Genomic DNA, 22,572 nt, shown 5'->3' on the forward strand with positions numbered 1-22,572 from the left:
TTAGAGAAAATTCCAGTTCACTGTAGCCCCGTCACTCCAATCTCCCACCCACAAACCAAACCTCCTGCCCTTCATGTGCTATACTCATTAATATCCATCTCAATAAATTGGTGGGGCCTCTGCTCAGTCTCTGAGGGATACCAACACTGATAATACAAGCCTCCTTCTATTCCTAAAGCTATGTCGTCAAGTTTGTTGTGGAATTTAAATTCACAGCCTTTGAGAGTGCTTGACCTCCTGAAGAGATATTAAATGAAACTACAATTATGCAATGTTTTTCCATGTTATTTTTGCAAACCTGAGAACTCAATATGGACAGCAAACATTGCAGTTAGATCCTTTCACCAACCCAACAGCTGGATCTCCCAGCCTTTGGGATTTCCACATTCACTTGGTTTGTGACTCTCACCAACTTTTACAGATGCACCATAGAAAGCATCCTATCCGGATGCATCACGGCTTGGTACGCCAACTGCTCTGCCCAGGACTGCAAGAAACTGTAGAGAGTTGTGGACACAGCCCAGTGCATCACGGACACCAGCCTCCCCTCGTTGGACTCTGTCTTTACCTCTTGTTGCCTTGGCGAAGCAGCCAGCATAATCAAAGACCCCACCCACCCGGGTCATTCTCTCTTCTCTCCTCTTCCATCTGGTAGAAGATACAGGAGCCTGAGGGCACGTACCACCAGACTTAAGGACAGCTTCTACCCCACTGTGCTAAGACTATTGAACGGTTCCCTTATACAATGAGATGGACTACGACTTCATGATCTACCTTGTTGTGACCTTGCACCTTATTGCACTGCACTTTCTCTGTAGCTGTGACACTTTACTCTGTACTGTTATTGTTTTTACCTGTACTACCTCAATGCACTCTGTACTAACCTAAAGTAACTGCACTGGGTAATGAATTGACCTGTACGATTGGTATGCAAGACAAGTTTTTCACTGTACAAGTGACAATAATAAACCAATACCAATACCACTTACACTTCTGCAGGAATCCCAAGCTTTCTGATAGCTGTGGAAGTAAATGCAGTAGTTCCACATGGAACTGCAAGCATTTCTCAGGAGTGAATATTTTTCTACTGTGGTTGAATTTCAGTCTATCATTTTAAAATGTGAGTCTGAAAAAAGTACAGGACGGCAGTTTTTCCAGATTGCTCTTAAGGATTCTACTGGCACATACCAGGGGTGTGATGTCTGTTAAGTAGCCACTAGGGATGTTTGAGTTTGAGGGGCTGGTCCCTAAATCAAAACTATGTTTTATTTCCAGCTGCGACGATGCACACAATGCCATCTAAGGAAGTCCTGATTCTCAATCCACACCTCTGGACAGTTATTCTAGTAACATAACTTCCTCCATACCAATATAAAGAAAGAAGGAGTTGGATTAATATAGTTCCCCTCACACTGGATGCACTAGTATTATAAAGCTACAGCTAACATACTAGAATCAGTTTAAGCAGCGTATTGCCAGTTCTGCTATAAAGCAAGATATTCTTCATTGTGACCTTTCTTATATCCCCTAAACTTCAGTTCTGTAGCTGAGACAAAGAAGATAATGTTCTTTCTGCCACTAGGTGTCCTACCAGTGTGAAAACATTCAACTCAATGCCTTACAGTACACCATTGTAATTCAAATTCAAAGTCGAGTTTATTGTCATCTGCACAAGTACATGTGTGCACAGGTGCCATGAAAAATTTACTTGCAGCAGCATCACAGGTACATAGCATCATATCAGCAGCATTCACAAGAAAAACATAAATTAAACATAAATTATACACATTATACATTTTTCAAGAAAAAACACAATTAAAAAAAGTCCATTTTAGCACAAAGCGGTCATAGTGTAGCTGAACTGTAGTTATTAGGAATGTGCCAGTTGGTTCAAGAACCAAATGGCTGAAAAGAAGTAGTTGTTCTTCGACCTGGTGGTGTGGGACTTCAGGCTTCTGTACCTCCTGCCCGATTGTAGCTGCAAGAAGGTGGCACGGCCTGGATGGTGGGGATCTTTGATGATGGATGTTGCCTCTTTGAGGCAGCGCCTCCCGTAAATACTACTGATGGCGGGGAGGGATGTGCCCGTGATGTATTGGGCTGAATCCACTACTCTCTGCAGCTTCTTATGTTCCTGTGCATTCGGATTGCCGTACCAGACCATGATGCAACCTGTCAGGATACTTTCAACAGTGCATCTGTAGAAGTTTGTTAAGAGTGTTTGGTGACAAGCCAAACCTCCTGAACCTTCTAAAAAAGTAAATAACGCCGGTGGTATGTTAATATAACTGCTATGTTACTGAAATTTTGCTTCTAATGCTCACTGTAGAAATGCAACAAACTGCTCCTATAATTTCTAAATCACCATTTTGGTAAGAATTATTTCCTTACAGATATGTTAACAGAATTTCTGGAGGAACTCAGTGGGCTGAGCAGCATCGGTGGGGTTGACATTTAAGGTCGAGACTCTGCATCAGGACTTGACCTGAAACATTGACAACACTTTCTTCCCCCCGAGATGCTGCATGACCCACTGAGTTCCTCCAGCACTTTTTTTTGTTCCGGATTCCAGCATCTGCAGTCTCTTGGCAGAATTTGTCCTTTTTTCTAATGATTTTAGAGGATAATATTGATGTTTAATTTTAGCAATAATTTTAATATCTTGTTTCAATTTAAATTGTACAAAATCAGGGGAAGAGGACAGATGATTTATTGATGACAGGTATAATATTAAAATCTTTAATCAGTTGTCAAAATATTAAAAAAGTAAATGTGCATAAATCAATAATGTGTCTTAACTGATTGTTTATTTGACAGTTATGTTACATTTGTAAGAAAAAGATTTGATAAATGTGAATATCCTCAGTATGTCTGATTCATTTTGAGGGTCTTGCCTGATGTTATTAACAAATTCCAGTCAGCAACGATGGGTTTTGGCAAGTTGTGGATGAAAAGTGAAATCAGCATTTACCAGTTAAAAATCCCACCCCATCAAACTTCCTTATAAGACCTACTTAGCAGCCATTACAATGCATCTTATACAAAGGTTAGCTGCACAATTCATCATTGGGCAACAACTTTAAATGGCATGGGCAATTCTACATTTGACTTTTCAAAGTTGTTTTCCACCACCAGCTGTTGGCGAGGATAATCTTGGGATATTGTAATTGTCCTGAGAAATGTTTGGAGGTGACCTTGGAAGCTGGTGGCAGTCATTCAACAACTTTAGCCAAACTTTGTAGTCTGGGAATTGCCTAGAAGTGTGTCACTAGATCTTTTGAAATTGATGACACAACAAAAAGCATGTGGAAAAGGTGATTAAAGATGTGGAAATTCACATCTCTTCTGCAGACACACGTGCGAATATGAAAATAAAAAAACTGCAAGATTCTGTAAACCTGAACAGAAAATGCTGCAAATACTCAGCAGGTCTGGCAGCATCTACCGGAAGAGAAAGAGTTAATCTGCTCTGACAAAAGGTCTTCATTTGGTCCACAGATGCTGCCTGACCTGCTGAGCATTTCCTCTTTATTTCATGAGAATATAAATAACTAGGCATAGTGAGCCTGCTTTCTCTTTAAAAATTCTTTTTTTTTGGATCTGGGCATTATTGGCAAGGCCAGGATTTATTGGCCATCCTTGACAGTCAAACGGTGTCAAAGTATCAAAGGCAGTCACTCCCACTTCTCTTCTACAACTCAGCTCTTTGGTCCACGTTTGAACTGAGGCTGTGAGGAGATCTGGAGGCAAAAAATGTGCATTAGTGAGCAGGTTACAAGAGAGTAAATGCCACTTGATTGCACTTTCGACGATACCTTCCATCATTTCAGGTTACAATGAGTAGACCGATTGAATAGTAAGTAGTAGGATTAGATTTGTCCTGCGTTTCGCTAACAGGACTTACCTGGACAAACCCTCCATTGTTGGGTAGGCACCGGTGTTGTAATTACACTCCAACAGCTTGGCTATAGAGGTGTGGCTAGTTCTGCAGCACAAGCTTTCAATTTTACAGCCAGGATCATGCCTGATTCTGTGCCTTATCCACTTTCCACCTCATCCCCATGTCTTTTGATTCCCTTAAAGGTCCAAAAATCTCTTGCTGTCAGTTGTTAATGACCAAGCAACCAGTCCCTTGGGGCACGGATTTATAAATCCTCTTCATCTTAATTCTAATTGGCCAATCCTTTGTTCTGAAGCTATTCCTATTGGTTCTGGACTCTCTACCAAGAGGATACAGCCTTGTCAGAATATTGTAAGTCACCAAAAGATCACCTCACAATTTTGTGAAATCCCATGGAAAAAGGAAAATCCTTTAACAGCTCCCACAAGTGTCCAGCAGAAAGGAAATTGGGGATTTAACTTCACATCTTCCTTGACACTGGTTCAGAGGGAACTTGTGGTTGTGTACATTTTACAGCCAAGTAAGTACTTTTGAAGCAAAATCACTGCTTATTTATAATTTAGGAAATGTGGCAGCAATTCACACACAAGTCTTCAGCAATAGTAAGAGGTAAGGTCCATTCCCTTCCAGGACATTAAGGAATTCCTGGAAACATTTCTTTCCAATAGAAAGAGGATAATTTCTTTCCCTTGCAGGACACTGTGGACACTCGTGAATTCCTGGAAATATTTCTTTATTAGGAATAATATTTTTTATAAATAGCAGGCACACTGCTAAAATAAGTACTCCTTTATGCCATCTATACTTTAGCTCCCAGTTTCCTACTGTTTTCCTTGGTCCTGATTACAAATATCCTACATTTGTGTTACTTTGACAATAAAACACTAGAATCTTAGGTGCAACCTGTCATCAAGGAACAAAAGGGGCAGTGCATGCAAGAATTTAGCTATATTTTCTGAGGGGCATGCCAGGTATTTGGAACACCAATCATTTTGACAATGGAATTTGGACACTAAGATTACAGCATTATGTACATGCTCACCATCTAAGAGCAAAATCAAGTTTGAACCAGGTGTTTGCAGCAGCTGTGCTTCAGTGGTGTCACTCTTGCCCAAGTCACAATATCTTGAGCACAATTATTTTTGGCAGTTAACACTGTGTGCAAATTCCAAGGATATTCGGTAATCAAAAGGTGCAATTTCCACTTTCACTTCCCCATGAAGGAAAAGCTTGAATTTTGAATCAGTATTCACAAATGTGTTTTACACCTAATATACTTAATAGCTAAATTCTCCGAAGTCTTTATTTGGTTCTTGAAGTCATAATTCTCAATCCCATATTGTTTATATTATCACCAATTTATAGAGTATCTCATTCTCAATTAAGCACACATATACACAATCTATTTTACGCACAAATGTATAAAAATTGCAATGTTCCCCTGCACATTATTGAATTAATTTATCTTTCCAGTTATCACACTTAGAATTGAGGTCACACCAAGACAACAGACATTTTGGAAAGATTGAACGTTAAAGATTTCTGACAGTGGGTTAATTTCAGTGTCCAGAGACAACATCTTATTCTTGCCTTGGACACACAAAACATCCAGATGATAGGATTTCTGCTTCTTATCAATATCAGTTTAAATAATTGCTGAAATTTTTCGTATGTAACTGAGGGAAGTAAAATGCAATGAAGATTGATAATTAATTTGATGTGCATTTTCATTCAGTTGATAGAGTTTTGAGTCTTATAAATAAATTACTTCTTAAGGCTGTCAGCAGTGTTTCAATGCTCAATGTTTTAGGACTTCATCCAGTGTAGTTTGCTCTTGTACATGCTTCTAGTTTTCATTTATAGCAGTTTTTTTTCTAGTAATGGCAATAAAAAACAGAAAGTACTGTTAATTTCAGCTGGTTACGCAGCAACTGTGGAGAGATAAAAGGAGTTAACATTCCAATGGTTTCTCTCTGCTCAGAGGTTGTACAACTTGCTCGGTGTTTCCTCTAATTTTGTTATTTTAGATCTGCCAAACTTTGCTTTTATTTTAAACTGGCAGCTATTTCTTAACATTATTGACCCTGAAAACAGACTCCTAGGGTACTGCTTGTTGGCAGAAATGGCTGGTAAGATAGCCATTTCTTTTATTTACAATGTACAAACTTTGCAAAGAATGATTTGCTAGCTGTGCCCTTTGTCTTTAGTTACCCTTTCCATCCAGGGTGGGTTTAGTGAGCACCACTGGCAGACTATAACTCCACCATACGCTGCACTGCAAATTTGCCTTCTCCAAGAACTCTTCAATTTCATATCTCTTTAATAATTTAAAAATGTTACTTGGTCAGCATGCATCCTCTTTGACATCACTAATGGAGCTACCGACAAGTGTCGCCTCAAGCTGTATGAGCTTTGGAGCAAGGCTCAAGAATGTCAATGTGCTTTCTGTTGGTGTAGTCCATCTGTCAGACAAAAATGTCAGCTCTGATAACCTCCCAAAATCTTTATCAATACTTGGAAAGGATATTTTACCGATGAAGTAAGATGCCAAAAGAGAACAGGAATGACACAGGAGCTCGAGTGACTTCACAAATCAATGGTAATTGGAGCTCAGAATCTCTAGAACTGAACAAATCATTTTGAAATTAAAACAAAGGACTCAAGGTATTGAAAGCTTTGCCTTATAGTAAAACATCCTTTGATATTGCACCAAGTTCTAGAGGAACATATAGTAAAGATGTACTTCATTTTGTTGCACACATCATTCAAGAAAAATTCCATTGAAATTGTTTCCACACAATTTGGAGATAGTCACATTATTTTAAGCAGTCACTTAAATTATAAAAACATTCTCTCTTTTGTTTGATTCTGTCAATGCCCACAGCAATTAAGCCAAAAATATTCGACTAATTTTCAGCAACATTATTCAACAATGAAGTGCACTAACAATAAAACAAAAACCCCAACTCAGCACATCCAACCAAGCAATTGATTGATACTCCAACGTCCCGTGAGCTCTGATAGGCAGCTTGGAGTAAAATAACTCCCCAGAGGAACAATCCATGCTTCAAATATTTGCGAATGAGAATCAGACTTCGTAAAACCAGCGGACTAGGTGATAACGGATCAGAAAAGCAAACACACTTCCTGAGACCTGGGGGGTTGTTAAAGACATATAGGTTAAAAATGCAAATACCGATTTACATCCTGAACTTTAAATTGTCTAATTTTGACTGACTGATAAGCAAAGATGAAGCTCATTTTGCAAGCGAGTTAAGCTTACTATGTCCCTACAGCTGGGTTCGGAGACAGTCTCTTCTGCACTGGCTGGAAGCACTGAATTTGCAGTATATTTAGGTAAGCTTATACAGGAACATGAACCACTACTCTCTAGTGTTTCAGAAACACTGTTCAGAAAGGCTAGTGCAGGATCAGAATTGTACAAGATGTTGGTGAGGCCACAATTGGAAATACTGCGTTCAGTTTTGGTCACCCTGCTATAGGAAAGATACCATTAAGCTGGAAAGAATGAAGAAAGGATTTATGAGGATGATGCCAGGACTAGAGGAACTGAGTTATAGGGAGAGGTTGAGCAGGGTGGGACTTAATTCATTGCAATGTTGGATAATGAGGGGTGATCTTACAGAGTTGTATAAAATCATGAGGGGCATAGATAGGGTGAATGTACAGTCTTTATCCAAGGGCTGGGGAATCAAGAACTAGAAGTCATAGGTTTAAGGTGAAGATTTAATAGGAACCTGAGGGTGATCAATAAATGGAACAAGCTGCCAGAGGAAGTGGTTGAGGCAGGTACATTAACGATATTTAAAAGACACTTGGACAGGTCACAGATAGGAAAGGTTTAGAGGGATATGGGCATCTAGGTTGGCATGGACCAGTTGGGTTGAAGGGTTGGGATCTGTGCCGTATTACTTTACATGGAAAAATCCTCACTAGTGGAGAGGAGCTTAAGGTACAGTGAGGGAGAGTGATACAAGAAACCTTGCTTAGCACAAGTTTTACCCAATATGAATACCAGAAGAAGAAAGATTAAGAATTTCACTACAAGTGTTCGCTTCTCATGTACAGCTGTTTAATGGGAGGAAATTTCACTAAGGAATACTCATTCTGCACCAGACTGAACTTATCCTCCTGTTTTTAAGCCAACTGTGCTTATGTAGGCCCATCTCTGCTTTCAATGGCAGTGATGAATTGGAAATGGTGGACTTAGTTCCAGAAGTCAGGTTACCGTATCTATGTTTTTAAGAATAACACAACTTATAAGAAAACAGTGCATCTTAGGAGTCGCGTAGTCCAGGAGAACACAATAACAATTGGATTGCAGTAACCTTCATATCCCCATCAGAACATTTATGGAGTGTCCAAGTATAACTAGACACAAAGGATAAGTAGCACATCTCACCTGGATGAGCAGAAGTATAATGGTCAGTGTTCTCTCATGTGTAGGGCCTATCAGCTTTAATACAAAGTTAATCAGAGTGAGGTTGTTGCATTCTGTGTATTCGTTGTTTTCTCCAACTCCATGGTTCACGTCCACCAGCCAGAATTTGTTGGCCATCTGCAAGACACAGTGTGAGCTTTCATTCTCCAAGCCTGCAGTTCTCATTCTTTCCCAACCTACTTTGAAGAAGGGTGTTCCTTCACATCACCTGGGTGACTGAGCTCTCTTACTGGCTGGTTGGAGATGCAGAGTAGGTCGGACTGATGTGTTCCCATTGACAATGGAGTATTGCCAATCTCACTGCTCTGTGGTAGAGTGCAGGCACGCAGATTTAAATTTAAATTTTTTTAAAATTTTTTATTTTAAAAAATTTACAGCGTGGTAACAGGCCCTTCCAGCCCAACGAGTCCGCGCTGCCCATTTTAAACCCAAACTAACCTACCCATATGTCTTTGGAATGTGGGAGGAAACCGGAGCACCCGGAGGAAACCCACGCAGACACGGGAGAACGTACAAACTCTTTACAGACGGCGATGGGAATCGAACCCCGATCGCTGGCGCTGTAATAACGTCGCACTAACCGCTACGCTACCGTGCCGCCCAGTAATTATTATTACTTCATTCTATTATCTGCCCTCTACATCAGGGAGGGCTGATTTCCATGTAGCATTGGAGGAGGCCATTTCAACCCATCAAGTCAATGCCAGCTCAGAGCAATTACATCTCCCAACCCATTTTCCCTGTAATCTATTCTTCCCACATTCCCATCACCTCCCCCTAGATTCTACCACTCACCTCCAGTGGCCAGTTAACCTACCAACCCACATCTTTGACATGTGGGAGGAAACCCAGGCCGTCACACAGAGAATATGCAAACTCCACACAGACAGAGGTCAGGATTGAAAAGCCACTGGAACTGTGAGGGAGCAGCTCTATTAGATGCACCTCACATGCAAGTTGCCTGGCCATTTTGTGGAACTCCTCTGTTGAGTTCATCAGCATCACTCTGGTCTTTAGGCTCCCTGTTGATTTAATTCTTTGTTCCACTCCATTCCGATGAAACTCAACACTTGCTCAAGGAACAGAACCTCATCTTTTAACTTAGCACATTGTAGGCTTCTGATTCAACAATGAGATCAATAATTTCAGATAATAATTCTGCTATACCATTCACACTCTCTCTAGACCCACCTTGTGTTTCTTTACATCTCTCATTACTACCCTCAATTTTTTTTTTATCATTTAATTCTCCTGCCTAAAATTCCTATCATACATCTCCCTTTTTGTTTTTCTACACTGCCTAATACATCTCTTACCCCACCCACCACCACTCCTTATGCATTTTAAAAACCGGTTTCTGTCTGGCTCTCGTTTCTGGTCTGACAAAAGGTTATTCACCTGAAACTAATTCTGTTCCTTTCTGCACAGCTGCAGCCCAACTTGCTGAGTATTTTCAACATTTATCTGCCTTGATTTCTGACTTTCAGCATCCGCAATATTTTAATTTACTACTATTTAGTTGTTCATTGTCTTTTATTTTAAGTGTTAATAATTTAAAACTAAATCAGCTTAGTGCAGATTTCTCTAAAAGATAAACCTAGGTGAACTAGATATTCTGGAATTAAGAGAAATTAGAAGCAGATGGATTTCCAGATTTGAGTTGTAGATAAAAGGATCTTCTATAAACAGAATCCTGAATGAGGTAGACAGAGACAGTGCAGTTAAGATTAAAAGTCAGATGTGATGTATCCATTTCATTGCATCTGCATGTTTTATATTGTAATTAATATGTTACAATATGTCAAAATTTAAGGAACCAAATCAGATATGTAACTAAGTTGGTTACAGTGACTCAGTAACGAAGATGTGTATCAAACTACTTCATGGCTCTGCATCAAGATGAAGAACAAGTTTTGCCATTCTCTATGCAAAGCCAAACATCCTTCAAACAACATTATACATTTTGCAGAATATGTACAGCGATACAAACATCTGCAACATACTGAAACCTTTTAGGCTGCTAACCACCTGACCCAAGTAAACCGAAATCAATAAGAAACCCCGAACATTATTTCTCCAGGGTTGACATATTGCTTTTTGTTATACAAGTTTTAAGCATAACATCTGCTGCAGAGGTTGTGATGCAACCTATCTTAAATGATAACAACAAATTCAGCTAAAAAAAAACTGCATCCTACCCGAGCCAAAATGTCACCCACTAATTCTAATAAGGCAAGTACCTTTAATATTACATCTCCAAGTTTAGGCAAATCCTTAGTTTTGAATTTTGAGTAACTCATGCCCAGCTTTCCAGTACTGGGATCGAGTCTGGATGAGGAAAAGAAGAAAAAAAAACAAAAAAAATTACTATTTTGCTTGCTGATATATTATTTATACAGTATGTGCAATACAGGGATTACCGAAGGACATTTTTACACATCAAGTTACACTTTATTGTCATTCACCCATATGTTATAAAAAGACATGGAGGAACAAAATGTCATTTCCCCCAGACTCACACAACAGAGGACATGCACAGGACAGAGGACATACAATAAACGCAGACAAAAATATTTTGCAAGTACAAATAGTGCAAAAAAAAAACAACGGTATATACAGAATACAAAATTAATGCAGGGTTAGTGCAAAACCCGAGTTGGATGAAGAAAATACAGAACTCAGTGTGTTGCACTAAATGTATAAACATGTTCAGCAGCAGCCAAGGTTCTTATATGCCGTTGTGTCATCTAAGTTTCAGGTATAAATGAGCAGCAGCTAATGGGAAGCCCTTCAATGTTCCCGCCCCTTTGACAGCTTTCAATATTTTAAGATTAACACTAGGCACCAATGCTTTGCGCACTTTCAGGAAGTATCTCCCCACTGGATTGGTTTCCCTTAAATTTTAGCTGGTCAGTAGATATCCAGGAGCTGATACTGTTTGCTTCCATCCCCAGAGATAGTGCAATGCCCTGGAAAAGATTGGGACCTTGATTTTAAACAGAGGGCACGTGGTAAACACGAATGTACCTGGGTATTCGATGTCGCGGACATGGAATGATATGGAAAAGCTGAGGCACCGAGTAGAAGAAGTTGAGTGTTTGAGGGATGAAAAACAACATCATGGTCTTGCTGAAGTGGCCAAGGATCCCGACCACTGCAAAAGTCATTCCTGCAAAGTAACAGAATGTGTCGCCCACAAATGCGCTGGATGGGTACCTGCGGCGCACAAAGTGACACAGGTCAAACTGACTTTACGCCAACCAACTATGACACAGCCCCCCCTATCTTTCAGCATAAAGAAATAAATCCCAATGGAGTAAGAAATTTAAATGTCTCATCTTTCTACCTACTGCCCTGTGTGCATGCAGTGACCCCATAATCACATCTCCTTTCACATGAAATAGTTCCATATTTTTGCACAGTAGTTCCAAATCTTCTGACTTCTTACAGGATGGCAATAATGTTAACATTGAGAAACTGAGAGTAACAAGATGTTGGAAAGTCCACAAATACTAATTTCTGTGGATCTTCTCTACAATCTCTTAGTAATAACAACACCTTCGCCAAGGGCCACCTCCAATTTAAGAAGTTACTGAAATGTAGTGGGGATGAAATGCATTCATAGAATCACAATGAAACAAGGTCTGATACTGCAGATGATGTGATTCAATGCTCTCATTCCTTCGTCTAATAAAGTGGGCTACCTTTCTCCTCCATATCTACTTCCCCATTTTCTGTGCTAAGTCCTGACTGCTAACACCAGCCACAACTAAATATTGAAAAAACAGCTGCTCTATTTTAATGATCAGTGGATGAGGGAACATTAACTAGAGTCATACAGCATGGAAACAGGCCCTTCAGCCCAATTGGTCCATGCTGACCAAGATGCCCATCCAACTAGAAAATCAATTGTATGGTGCTCTTGCACATATTAAAAGATCTTTAAATGGGGGGGGGGGGGGGTTGAAGTGTGCTATTGGCTTATAATCTAGTATACATCCTCCAAGCAATCTGACTTCAACTTTTACACTAGTAATCAAACTTGACTAATTGTCTGTGGCCATGCCTTCAACCATGAAGGCCGCAGAGGTTCAAAGTTACGTCCTGAAAAATTCTATCCTTCTCTCCTCCTTTACAATGATCGTTAAAACTACTTTTGACCATCTAATCCAATTTTTATTATGTAGCTTGGTGTAAAATTTTTCTTTATATTACTGTTGGGAAGCTCCTTGAGAGTTGCTACGTTAAAAGTGCTACCCAAATGCAAAATGATGTTATTTGGCACATATATTAATTAGTGTGGAGTTAGAACATATTCTAAGCAAAGGAAGTGCAAAGTACAGGGACATGAAAACAACAGTGCAACTCTCAATACAACCAACTCCAGGTACATCTATACCTGAATGGATCAGGTACAAATCCAACTGGCGTTGACTGCCTGAGGTGAAACAAGAAAAATGTAAAAAAATGTTACCGTACCAATTATAGTACAACAGTCCTAAAGTAGTGAAGAAAAAGGGTATCATGAAGTACAAGGAGAATATGTGGTCATCCTTGTAGTCACCTAGGAAGAAAAAAAAATTATTAATATTTACTACTGAACAAAAGAGGGCACAACTTTCTATAACAGTTGTAACTTGTTGCTGTATTCTTTTTATAAGTTAACCGTTCTCTTATGCTCTACACTAGTTCCCAATAAAGGTTTCTGAAACTCCTAAAATGATGAATAGAATTTTGTTTTAAACATCCAAGTCCCCAAACATAACCCCACACCACAGTGTTGCCAAGACGGCAGAATTCAACAAACATATGAACAGGAGTGGCTGGTTCTGCCAACTTGTGTTGGTTTCACAGGAACGAGATAGGCTTCATCTTTATTTAGCACTTGCATGCATTATAAGCCAAACAGCCGCATTCTTGCTGACCAAGTTTAGGTCATGGAGCCTGACCCTGAAAGCCTCCATTGGCTCCAAATAGATAATCTCCCAATACAAGCCTATATAGTTGTTGATAACAAGTTTGGAATTGGATGGGTTCAAATCAAAATTCTATGTAACCCGTTTGATCCACTAACAATAGATTAAGCAACACAGGTGTAATAAGATGAACTAGTCTTCAGGAATGTAAGCCACAAGGTTTAAATTCCATAGATTTATCAACTCACCATTTAATTCTATTAAATTGAAAATGATGATTGACATGGCAATCACCAGAGACTGCCCAGCCTCAATACCATTGATGCCAGCCAGGATGTTGATGGCATTTGTGCAGAACACTGCCAGCATTCCCATGTATGCATAATACAGAATTCCTGAAAGGCACAAACATAAAGACATGGGTAGTGATGTAGGTATTTCATCAGACATTTACAGAACAATGAGATTGCACTTCATCAACTTTGATTCCACGTCACCCCTAACAAGTCCTGTTGCATTATTTTACATCAAAATACTTGAATTCCCAATTGAATACAAGCATAAAACTGGCAGAAATTATCTTTAGATTCCACTTAAAAGAAAATGTTAAGAACTTTACTTTCATATCAGCTGTTTATCATTCATCTTGGTTGCAGGTACAATGACAGACTAGCAGACAAAGACAACAATGGAAACCTTTGCATATATTACACACCCTTGCTGCTCTGCACATTCATCACACCCTTTTTGAGATTATTCTCGGAATCTGCCAATTCACTGGATAATATTGCTTCTTGATGCCATCATCACAACACTTGGAACTTCTGCCTCTATTTTTAAACAATCATTAGCATTAAAAACCACCAATTGCAAATCTAAAAATATTGTATACAGAGCTGGTGTTTCATTAAAATTCCATTAAAGATATTTCAAATCCTAAACCCATTAATTTTACTGGAAAATGCTGACACCATTTTGACACCAAATTGGTTAGTCACAAGCCAAATTCTTTCATCCTGGGCAAGTGCATTATGATTTGGTTTGATGATCAGAATTCTAATCCTCTACACGCTGGTTTTAAGATTTATAATTGGTCCAATACTCAATGGGTTGAGAATACAATAAAACAAAATCTGTGTATGATAAAGAGATTAGAATTGGAGAACCCAATGCAAAAGTTGCAAGTTGGTGCATTGAGGGCATATTTTGTCTAGTGTTAATCAGACTCCTTAAAAAGCAAATGTAATAAAATGAACCAGTCTTCAGGAACATAAGCCAAAAATTCTAAATCCTATGATGCATCAACATCTTAAAAAGCAAAAAACAATTTTCTTTTTTTGTGTGTAACTATGGCTATATTATATGTTAGTAATAGAGAGGTCTAGATAGACACATTAAAATTTTGCAAAATTTTATAAATTCTGTGTAGTTATGGAGATCAAATTAGCCACAGAATAGAATCTTGGGATTCTGCATTAATGTCAGCATAGACTACAAATCAGGCTGACAAAAATTAATTGTTTGTTCTTCAACTTGTAAAGCAACAGGCACACGACAACTAAAACTCATTCATTTAACTGGTCAGCAACAATGACGAAGCTGCCAGCAGCCAGTGAATTGCTGAACTTACCCAAGTCTAAATGGAGACCCAGAAAAATGCGAAAGGGCTTTGGCACTACAATTGTGGTGTTGCCAAAATTGGTGAAGTATACCATGAGTAGGGGCAGGGAGGCCATGGTCGGCAGCAGCAACTTGTGTCTCCATTGTAGGTTGAGGACGTCGTCGGCAAACCCCAGGAATATCATGCAGCAGATGGCAAGGAGGGCCCCAATCAACTGCACAAACTGACAGCATTCACATTAAATTATGGCATAAACTCAACATTTTTAATTACATTTTTAATTACATTTTTGTACTGAGCTGACTACATAAACTTTTGTCTCTTTACATATTACAACCTGTTGCTTCTAACAGATGTCCAAGAAGCTTATAAGGAGGAATATTAAACCAAGTTAGGTACTTCTGTAAGTTTTCTCATTTTCTTCTGTGGCTTGAGTCCAAATATTATTTAAGAATTTGTGAAGTGTGCATCACAATCGTGCCATACTCCCAACACAGTACATTGACACATCAATCCACTGTACTATGGTAAAATGGATCTTTTCCACAAGCAGTGAATTCTGCATCATAAAAGTCTAGCAGTTAGCAGGATCAAACTAAAGTATGTAAGTTTTTTTTAAATGGAATGGAGCAAGGAGAATGAATAATTTCAATTATAACAGTCAACTTTACAATGAGAGCAACCCTGCTTTATAAAGTAGGGATGTGAATAAAATGAATCTCAACCAGTAAAACCTTTGCTAATTAATGCTTTTAAGCACTGCACATTTTGGTCAGGAGTAGTTCACAGCTCCCATCGGGCAGGAGGTACAGAAGCATGAAGTCCCACACCACCAAGTTCAAGAATAGCTACTTCCCTTCAACCATTCAGTTCTTGAACCAACCTGCATAACTCTAATCACTGCCTCAGTATAGCAACACTATGACCACTTTAATCACTTTGCACTAAAATGGACTTTGGTGCGTTTTTGTTTTGTTCTAACTGTGTTCTTTCTTGTAAAAAAAAGTGTATAATTTATGTTTTTTCTTGTGAATGCTGCTTCTATGATGCTATGTGCCTGTGATGCTGCTGCAAATATGTTTTTCGTTGCACCTGTGCACACGTACTTGTGCACATGACAATAAACTCCACTTTGACTTTGGACTAAAGGGTCTATAACATACAAATAAACATGATTTGCATGATCAAATATAGGGCACAGTACAATGGTGCCTGAGCCCCTGGGACCTTGGCAGAGCAAGATGGGAAATGACCTTGTGGCTTCTACTTTTGATTCAAATCATGGGAGAGAAATGCCTATGTCCTCACCTCCTTGTTCGATGGCATCAGCTCTGTCAGACTAAATTAGAACTGTGAATGCACAAAACTGTAGGGATAAACTAGGAATTGGAGCACAGGAAACAGATCGTTTGTGTTGAGTCAATAGATGGAGCAAATTCACAGGACCAAATGGAATAGAAGAGGGGGGAGACCTGTACAAAGTTATGACAGGCATAAATAGGGTAGAGAGTAAGAAACATATCCCCCTGACAAAGGTGCCTGTGACCAGAGGGCATAGGTTTAGGATGAGGAGCAAGAGGTTTAGAGGGGATCTGAGAAAGAATTTTTCATCCAGAGGGTGGTTGCAATCTGGAACACACTGTCCGAGAAGATAGCACTCTCACAACATTAAAGAAGCATTTGATGAGCACCTGAATCACTAAGGCATAGTGAACTATGGACTAAGTGCTGGTAAATGGGATTAGTATAGAAAGGTACTTGGTGGTCAGCATGGATATGGTGGGCTGAAGGGCCTGCTTCTTTGCTGTATGACCATGACAAATGACCTTTTGTTATTACACGTTACTTTGATTTGAATTGATGTGTTATCTCCAGAATGTACAGCTCAGAGAAAACATGGCAGTGAATCCCATGGTGGGAAGCTTAACAAAAGAGGTATCCACCAGTAGATTTCAATTTAACTTGTAATTTACATTGAATGTCAATTAAGGTTTTAATGAAAATGCTCATCAGTGTCTGTGGTGATCACACATGAACTCCTCCATCACCCTGATAATCAAGGGCCTTAAAGATTGTTACATACAGAGTATTTTAGTTTAAATCAGAACTATTAACACAAGATGATGGGCTCAATGACGGTTCACGTAGAAGGTATTATTTGGCACAGAAGGAGATCACTTACCACATCATGAGGAAAGGTGATGCACTGCTCCTTCGCCCAGCAGTGCAGAAAAGGAACAGGAATAAAACAGAAAAGAATGATGAGGAAGACCACGCCGCTGATTACACCTTGAGCTTCTGGGCTGAGAGACAAATGAGCAATTATTTACCCCAAATGCAGGAAATGTGACAGAATGCGGATGGTAGCTATTAAAATAAATTATTATGTTGACACATATTCAACTTCACAGTGCCCAGGGCTGGTTGCTTATCTGCAAAACAAACTTGCAGCATTTGATTTTGAAAATACTATAATATTTTTAAAATCATACCCTGATTCAGTAGTTTTACAAACCCAAAACTGCCAGCAATACAAAGCTATCATTTTAGACTCCAAGATGATTCTGGTGCAAAGTATTAACTTTGGCTCACCAACTAACTTATTGCTGAGATGGTGATAAATTCACTGCACTTGAGACCCGAACACTACTCTGTATGATACCTCTCTGCAGCACTTTCTCAGCACTAGTGTCTGAGGAGACATTACACCTATGTCCTGTCTGCCCAGTGGACATTAAAGGTCTGATGGCACCATTTTGCAGAGGACCAGGGAGTTTTCTCTGGTGATTGCAACGAGAAGAATGCAGATGTTGGTAATACGGAACAAGAAACAGAAAGTGCTGAAGGCACTCAGCACGTCAGGCAGTGTCAGTGGGGAGAACACACTTCAGGTCTGGGACCTCTCATCAGAAACAGAAAAGTGAAAAGACAAATATGGCAAGTTGAAAAGTGAGTTGAAAATAGAGGGAATGTCCGTGAAAAAATGCAAACCAACATTGTCAAAGTAACAATTATGTCAAAAGCTAGCAGCTGGAGACAGAAAAAAACAAAACCGAAAGGGAAAAGTGTAGTCACATCCATGGCCAAAAAAAGTGGGTACCCGAAATTGTTAAATTCAAAATTAAGTCCAAGGATGTCAAGTTACCCAGACAGAAGTTGAGGTGTTGTTCCTCTAGCTTACTTCGGTCATCATTGCAGCAATGTAGGAAGCTGAAGACTGAGGTCAGAATGAAAGTGGGACAAAGAATTATGGTGACGCATGACAAGGTCACCCATGTGGACTGAGAGGAGAGGTTCTGCAAAGCGGCACCCAATCTGCATTTGGTTTCTCCAATGTAGAGGTGGCTACGTGCACCAAATGTAATACATTGAATTGGAAGACCTGCTAGTGAATTGTGCCTACAGCAGGAAACACTTTGGGTTTGCCAATGGTGAGAATGGAATACGTAAAACAGCAGCAGGTGTTGCAACTACCACAGTTGCCTGGAGAAGAGACGACTAATAGGAGTGGTCAGCGGAGGTGGACCAGTTATGGAGGAAACAATCCCATCAGAATGTCAAGGAGAGGGTACATGCATCTAGTGCTGTAATCCAGTTGGAGGTGACAGAAATTATGCAAGATGGTCCATTGAACATGGAGGCTGGCGGGGTGGAAGGCCATCAATGTTCTGGCTGGGAGATGAGAGCAGAAGTGCAGGAAATGACTATCCAATGTGCCAACTACCATTTATCTCCCAACCACAGCAAATAAAAATTATTACCTAATCATTAACTGCTTGAAAGAACCATATATTAGTTGCTGTGTTTCTCAATGCAACAGTCACTGTATTTCAAAAGTACTTAATTATTAGTGCTATCTTGACAACACGTGCTTGGTACCTGGTGGTGAGCTGCATGGCATTTAATTAAATGACCCAAAAAAAGAAAGAATCTAAAGCATCCTTGAAGTAGGTAAACACCTGCCAAACTCCATTCCCCAAAACTAAATTAAAAAAACTCCCTCCTCATTAGACTTAATACATACAGGCCTGAAAAACACCTGAATGCATTTTAGGAATTCTCTGCCCTCTCTGTGTTTTACATAGATTGCATCCCAGTTTATATTAGGTTAATTGAAATTCCCTAATTGTACAGCCCTGTTTTGTTGCACGTCAGAAATTTGCTCTTCATTCCCTAGCTTTCCGGAGGTTTACAGTACAGTGTTTTAAGATTAAGATCTTTCTTTAAGATTAAGATCTTTATTAGTCACATGTAGGTTGAAACACACAGTAAAATGTGCCCGCAAGTGTTGCCACGCTTCCAGCGCTAACGTAGCATGCCCACAACTTCCTAACCCGTACATCTTTGGAATGTGGGAGGAAACCGGAGCACCCGGAGGAAACCCACGCAGACACAGGGAGAACATACAAACCCACAGTCACAGGGAGAACATTTTAACATTTCAAATGTTGATTCTAACATTTTTCCAACAACAGATGATCGGCAATAACCACATGCTTTTGCCTCCTTCCCCTTTTTGAGTAGGGTGTCACATTGGCAGTTTCAATCCTCTGGTACTTCCCCAGTAGCTATAGATTTCTGAACAACAACGGTTAATGCATCTATTATCTCGATAGTCTCTTCTATTAGAATCCTAGGAAGCAAGACGCCCAGGCCAATCAACTTTACCCCATGCCCAATGCATTTCTTTCCTGTCACACTGTGCTTCTTTCAGTTCGCACACTCAAGTCAGGTCAAGATGTCAATAACTGGTCTGATGGTTGAATAGGCTGCACGGCAGTGCAGAGGTTAGCGTAACGCTATTACAGCTCCAGCAACTCGGCTTCAATTCCAGCCACTGTCTGTAATGAGTTTGTATGTTCTCCCTGTGTCTGCATGAGTTTCCTCCGGGTGCTCCGGTTTCCTCCTATATTCCAAAGACATACGGTTTAGAAAGTTGTGGGCATGTTATGTTGGCACCGGAAGCATGGCGACACTTGCGGGCTGCCCCCAGAACACTCTATGCAAAGATACATTTCACTGTGTGTTTCGATGTACATGTGACTAATAAAGATATCTTATCTGATGACTGACACTTTGTGTAACTCAGACCATTCTAATTGCACCCCTCCCTAATTATGCATCCACCAACAAATCAACCTTCAGTAGTGACCGATACATCACCACACCCGGGCATATGTGGTCCAGCCCTGGCACTCCCCTGCTGGTTGACATACTTGGGTCTGCACACCCCATCCTTGTGCCATTCACTGACTTAACACAAAGGTGGTGGTACATGAAATGAGCTTGCAGAGGAAGTGATAGAGGTGGGTACAATTACAGTTTTTAAAGGATATTTGGACAGAAGGTTTGGGGGGATATGGACCAAATGCAAGCAGATGGGACTAGCTCAGGTAGGCACCTTGGTCAGCATGGATGCGTTGGGCTGAAGGAGAAACAGGCCATTTCCACGCTGCATAACACCAGGCAACAAACAATCTGCTTGAGGAACTCAGTGGGTCGAGCAGCATCCACGGGAGGAAAGGAATTGTTGACGATTCAGGTTGAAACTCTGCATCAGGACTGCATGACCCCATGAATCTAATCCCGATGTAACCTAGTCCATCCCAGCAACACCTTTCAGGGTCCAGGGGTCGGGGAGCCAGCCTTCCCCCGCTGGCACAGGTCCAGGGTCTGGGGACCCAGCCTTCCCCCGTTGGCACAGGTCCGGGAGTCAGGGACCCAGCCTTCCCCCGTTGGCACAGGTCCGGGGGTCAGGGACCCAGCCTTCCCCCGTTGGCACAGGTCCGGGGGTCAGGGACCCAGCCTTCCCCCGTTGGCACAGGTCCGGGGGTCAGGGACCCAGCCTTCCCCCGTTGGCACAGGTCCGGGGGTCAGGGACCCAGCCTTCCCCCGTTGGCACAGGTCCGGGGGTCAGGGACCCAGCCTTCCCCCGTTGGCACAGGTCCGGGGGTCAGGGACCCAGCCTTCCCCCGTTGGCACAGGTCCGGCGACCCAGCCTTCCCCCGCTGGCACAGGTCCGGCGACCCAGCCTTCCCCCGCTGGCACAGGTCCGGCGACCCAGCCTTCCCCCATTGGCACAGGTCCGGGGGTCAGGGACCCAGCCTTCCCCCGTTGGCACAGGTCCGGGGGTCAGGGACCCAGCCTTCCCCCGTTGGCACACCGGTCCCAGAGCAGCCCACACACACACGCCACCCACCCCCTTGCTGCAGGGTGGGGCCCCAAACCGCTCGGCCCCTCTGCCCCGTACTCACATTTGCTCCTTGGAGGTCTTGTTGAGGTCGATGCCATAGAGCCGGGCCACGATGAAGTCCTGCCTGAAGGCCGGGATGAGGACGGCGGTGCCCAGGAGGCCGAGCACCGAGCAGCCCAGGTTGATCAGCAGCGGGATGGCGGGCAGGCCCGACATCTGAGGGCGAGGAAACACAAATTCAGCCCGGGGAGGTGGAAGGGTGGGGGGAGTGAGGATAAACAAGCCCGCCCCTACACCCACCTGCAAACCCCAGGCCCGGCACGTCTGACAGCAGAGGACCGCAGAGCTCCCTGCCTCATCCCAAGCCCGGCGACGGCTTTCCGGAGACGCCGAGGCTGCCCAGGCCTCCGCAACCCTCTGCGCAAGCGCACCATAGCGCGCATGCGTGTTTTGAGGGAAGCGGAATGCTGGGATTTGTAGTCCCATCCTCTTAGCCTTGCCTGGTTCCCACCCTGTTTCCCCGTCCACAGATGCTGCCCGACCTGCTGAATGTTTCCAGCATTTTATATCTTTATTTCAGATTTCCAGAATCTGCAGTTTTTTATTTCTCTTTTTTAAATCCAAAATAAATTTTATTCGTCATAAAAACACAAACTATATACAACAATAAAACAGTGCAAACCTGTACATTGGTGTACGGATCCATCATTAGTGTTACCTTTTTATATAAAAAAACACAGCACCGATGCCACTCGTGTGGCTCCCTGGGGGCTACCCAATCCCGTAATTTACAATATTTAAGGGGCTTTCTCACCTGACCCTGCCCCTCCCGCTCCAGTGGCAGAAGAACCCTAAACTGCAGTCCTTCTCTTTCTGGTGGCTTGCTCAGCTGGTTATTTTTCTAATGATTGAAAAGCAAAGGGCAAGCACGGTAGTGTAGCAGTTAGTGTAACGCTATTACAGCGCCAGTGACCTGGGTTCGATTCCCGCCACTGTCAGGAGTTTGTACGTTCTCCCCGTGTCTGTGTGGGTTTCCTCCGGGTGCCCCGGTTTCCTCCCACATTCCAAAGACGTACAGGTTAGGAAGCTTTGGGCATGCTATGTTGGCGCCGGAAGCGTGGCGACACTTGCGGGCTGCCCCCAGATGCATTTCACTGTGTTTTTCACTGTACATGTGATATTTTAAGATATCTTAAAAAAAGACTGCAGTGGCTGGAAATTTGGAATAAAAAAAAACAAGGTGTTGGGTATGTGCAGGGGTCAATGAACACTGATTCACTCTTCCAAGCCCACCAGCCATTCCCTTACTCAGGACCCTTTCATGTGCAATAGCAGATGATGCAACATTTGCCTCCATCTGGGTTCCACGGTCCTGTCCTCCATCTGCCTATCACCCCCTCCTCACCTGGATCCACCTATCACCAGCTGGCTCTTGCTCCACCTCTTCCCTCCACCTTTTTTTTACTGGCTACCTCCCCT

The 22,572-nt window shown here is 41.6% G+C and overlaps 1 protein-coding gene across 1 annotated transcript; it reads right to left on the reverse strand.

The window, feature by feature from the left end:
- Nucleotides 1-5,178: 5,178 nt before the first annotated feature.
- dpagt1 (dolichyl-phosphate (UDP-N-acetylglucosamine) N-acetylglucosaminephosphotransferase 1 (GlcNAc-1-P transferase)) lies at nucleotides 5,179-21,536 on the reverse strand. The gene is made up of 10 exons (XM_052039961.1): nucleotides 21,394-21,536; nucleotides 21,155-21,309; nucleotides 17,083-17,203; nucleotides 14,910-15,123; nucleotides 13,528-13,674; nucleotides 12,843-12,927; nucleotides 11,391-11,579; nucleotides 10,604-10,691; nucleotides 8,325-8,480; nucleotides 5,179-7,055 (listed from the first exon to the last, which is right to left on the reverse strand). Exons 2-10 carry the CDS (start codon nucleotides 21,307-21,309, stop codon nucleotides 6,990-6,992), a joined length of 1,221 nt encoding a protein of 406 aa, XP_051895921.1. The 5' UTR covers nucleotides 21,394-21,536; the 3' UTR covers nucleotides 5,179-6,989.
- Nucleotides 21,537-22,572: the final 1,036 nt, after the last annotated feature.

Source organism: Pristis pectinata, chromosome 27 (assembly GCF_009764475.1).
Source record: "Pristis pectinata isolate sPriPec2 chromosome 27, sPriPec2.1.pri, whole genome shotgun sequence".
NCBI lineage: Eukaryota > Metazoa > Chordata > Chondrichthyes > Rhinopristiformes > Pristidae > Pristis > Pristis pectinata.

Excerpts from the sequence above, each read along its gene's own strand:
- dpagt1 (XM_052039961.1), bottom strand. The coding sequence starts at position 21,309 with ATGTCGGGCCTGCCCGCCATCCCGCTGCTGATCAACCTGGGCTGCTCG. Across the intron at positions 12,928-13,527 it reads CAATTTAATAGAATTAAATG|GTGACTACAAGGATGACCAC; the intron begins GTGAGTTGATAA and ends TTTTCTTCCTAG. Across the intron at positions 10,692-11,390 it reads CCGCGACATCGAATACCCAG|ACTCGATCCCAGTACTGGAA; the intron begins GTACATTCGTGT and ends TTCCTCATCCAG.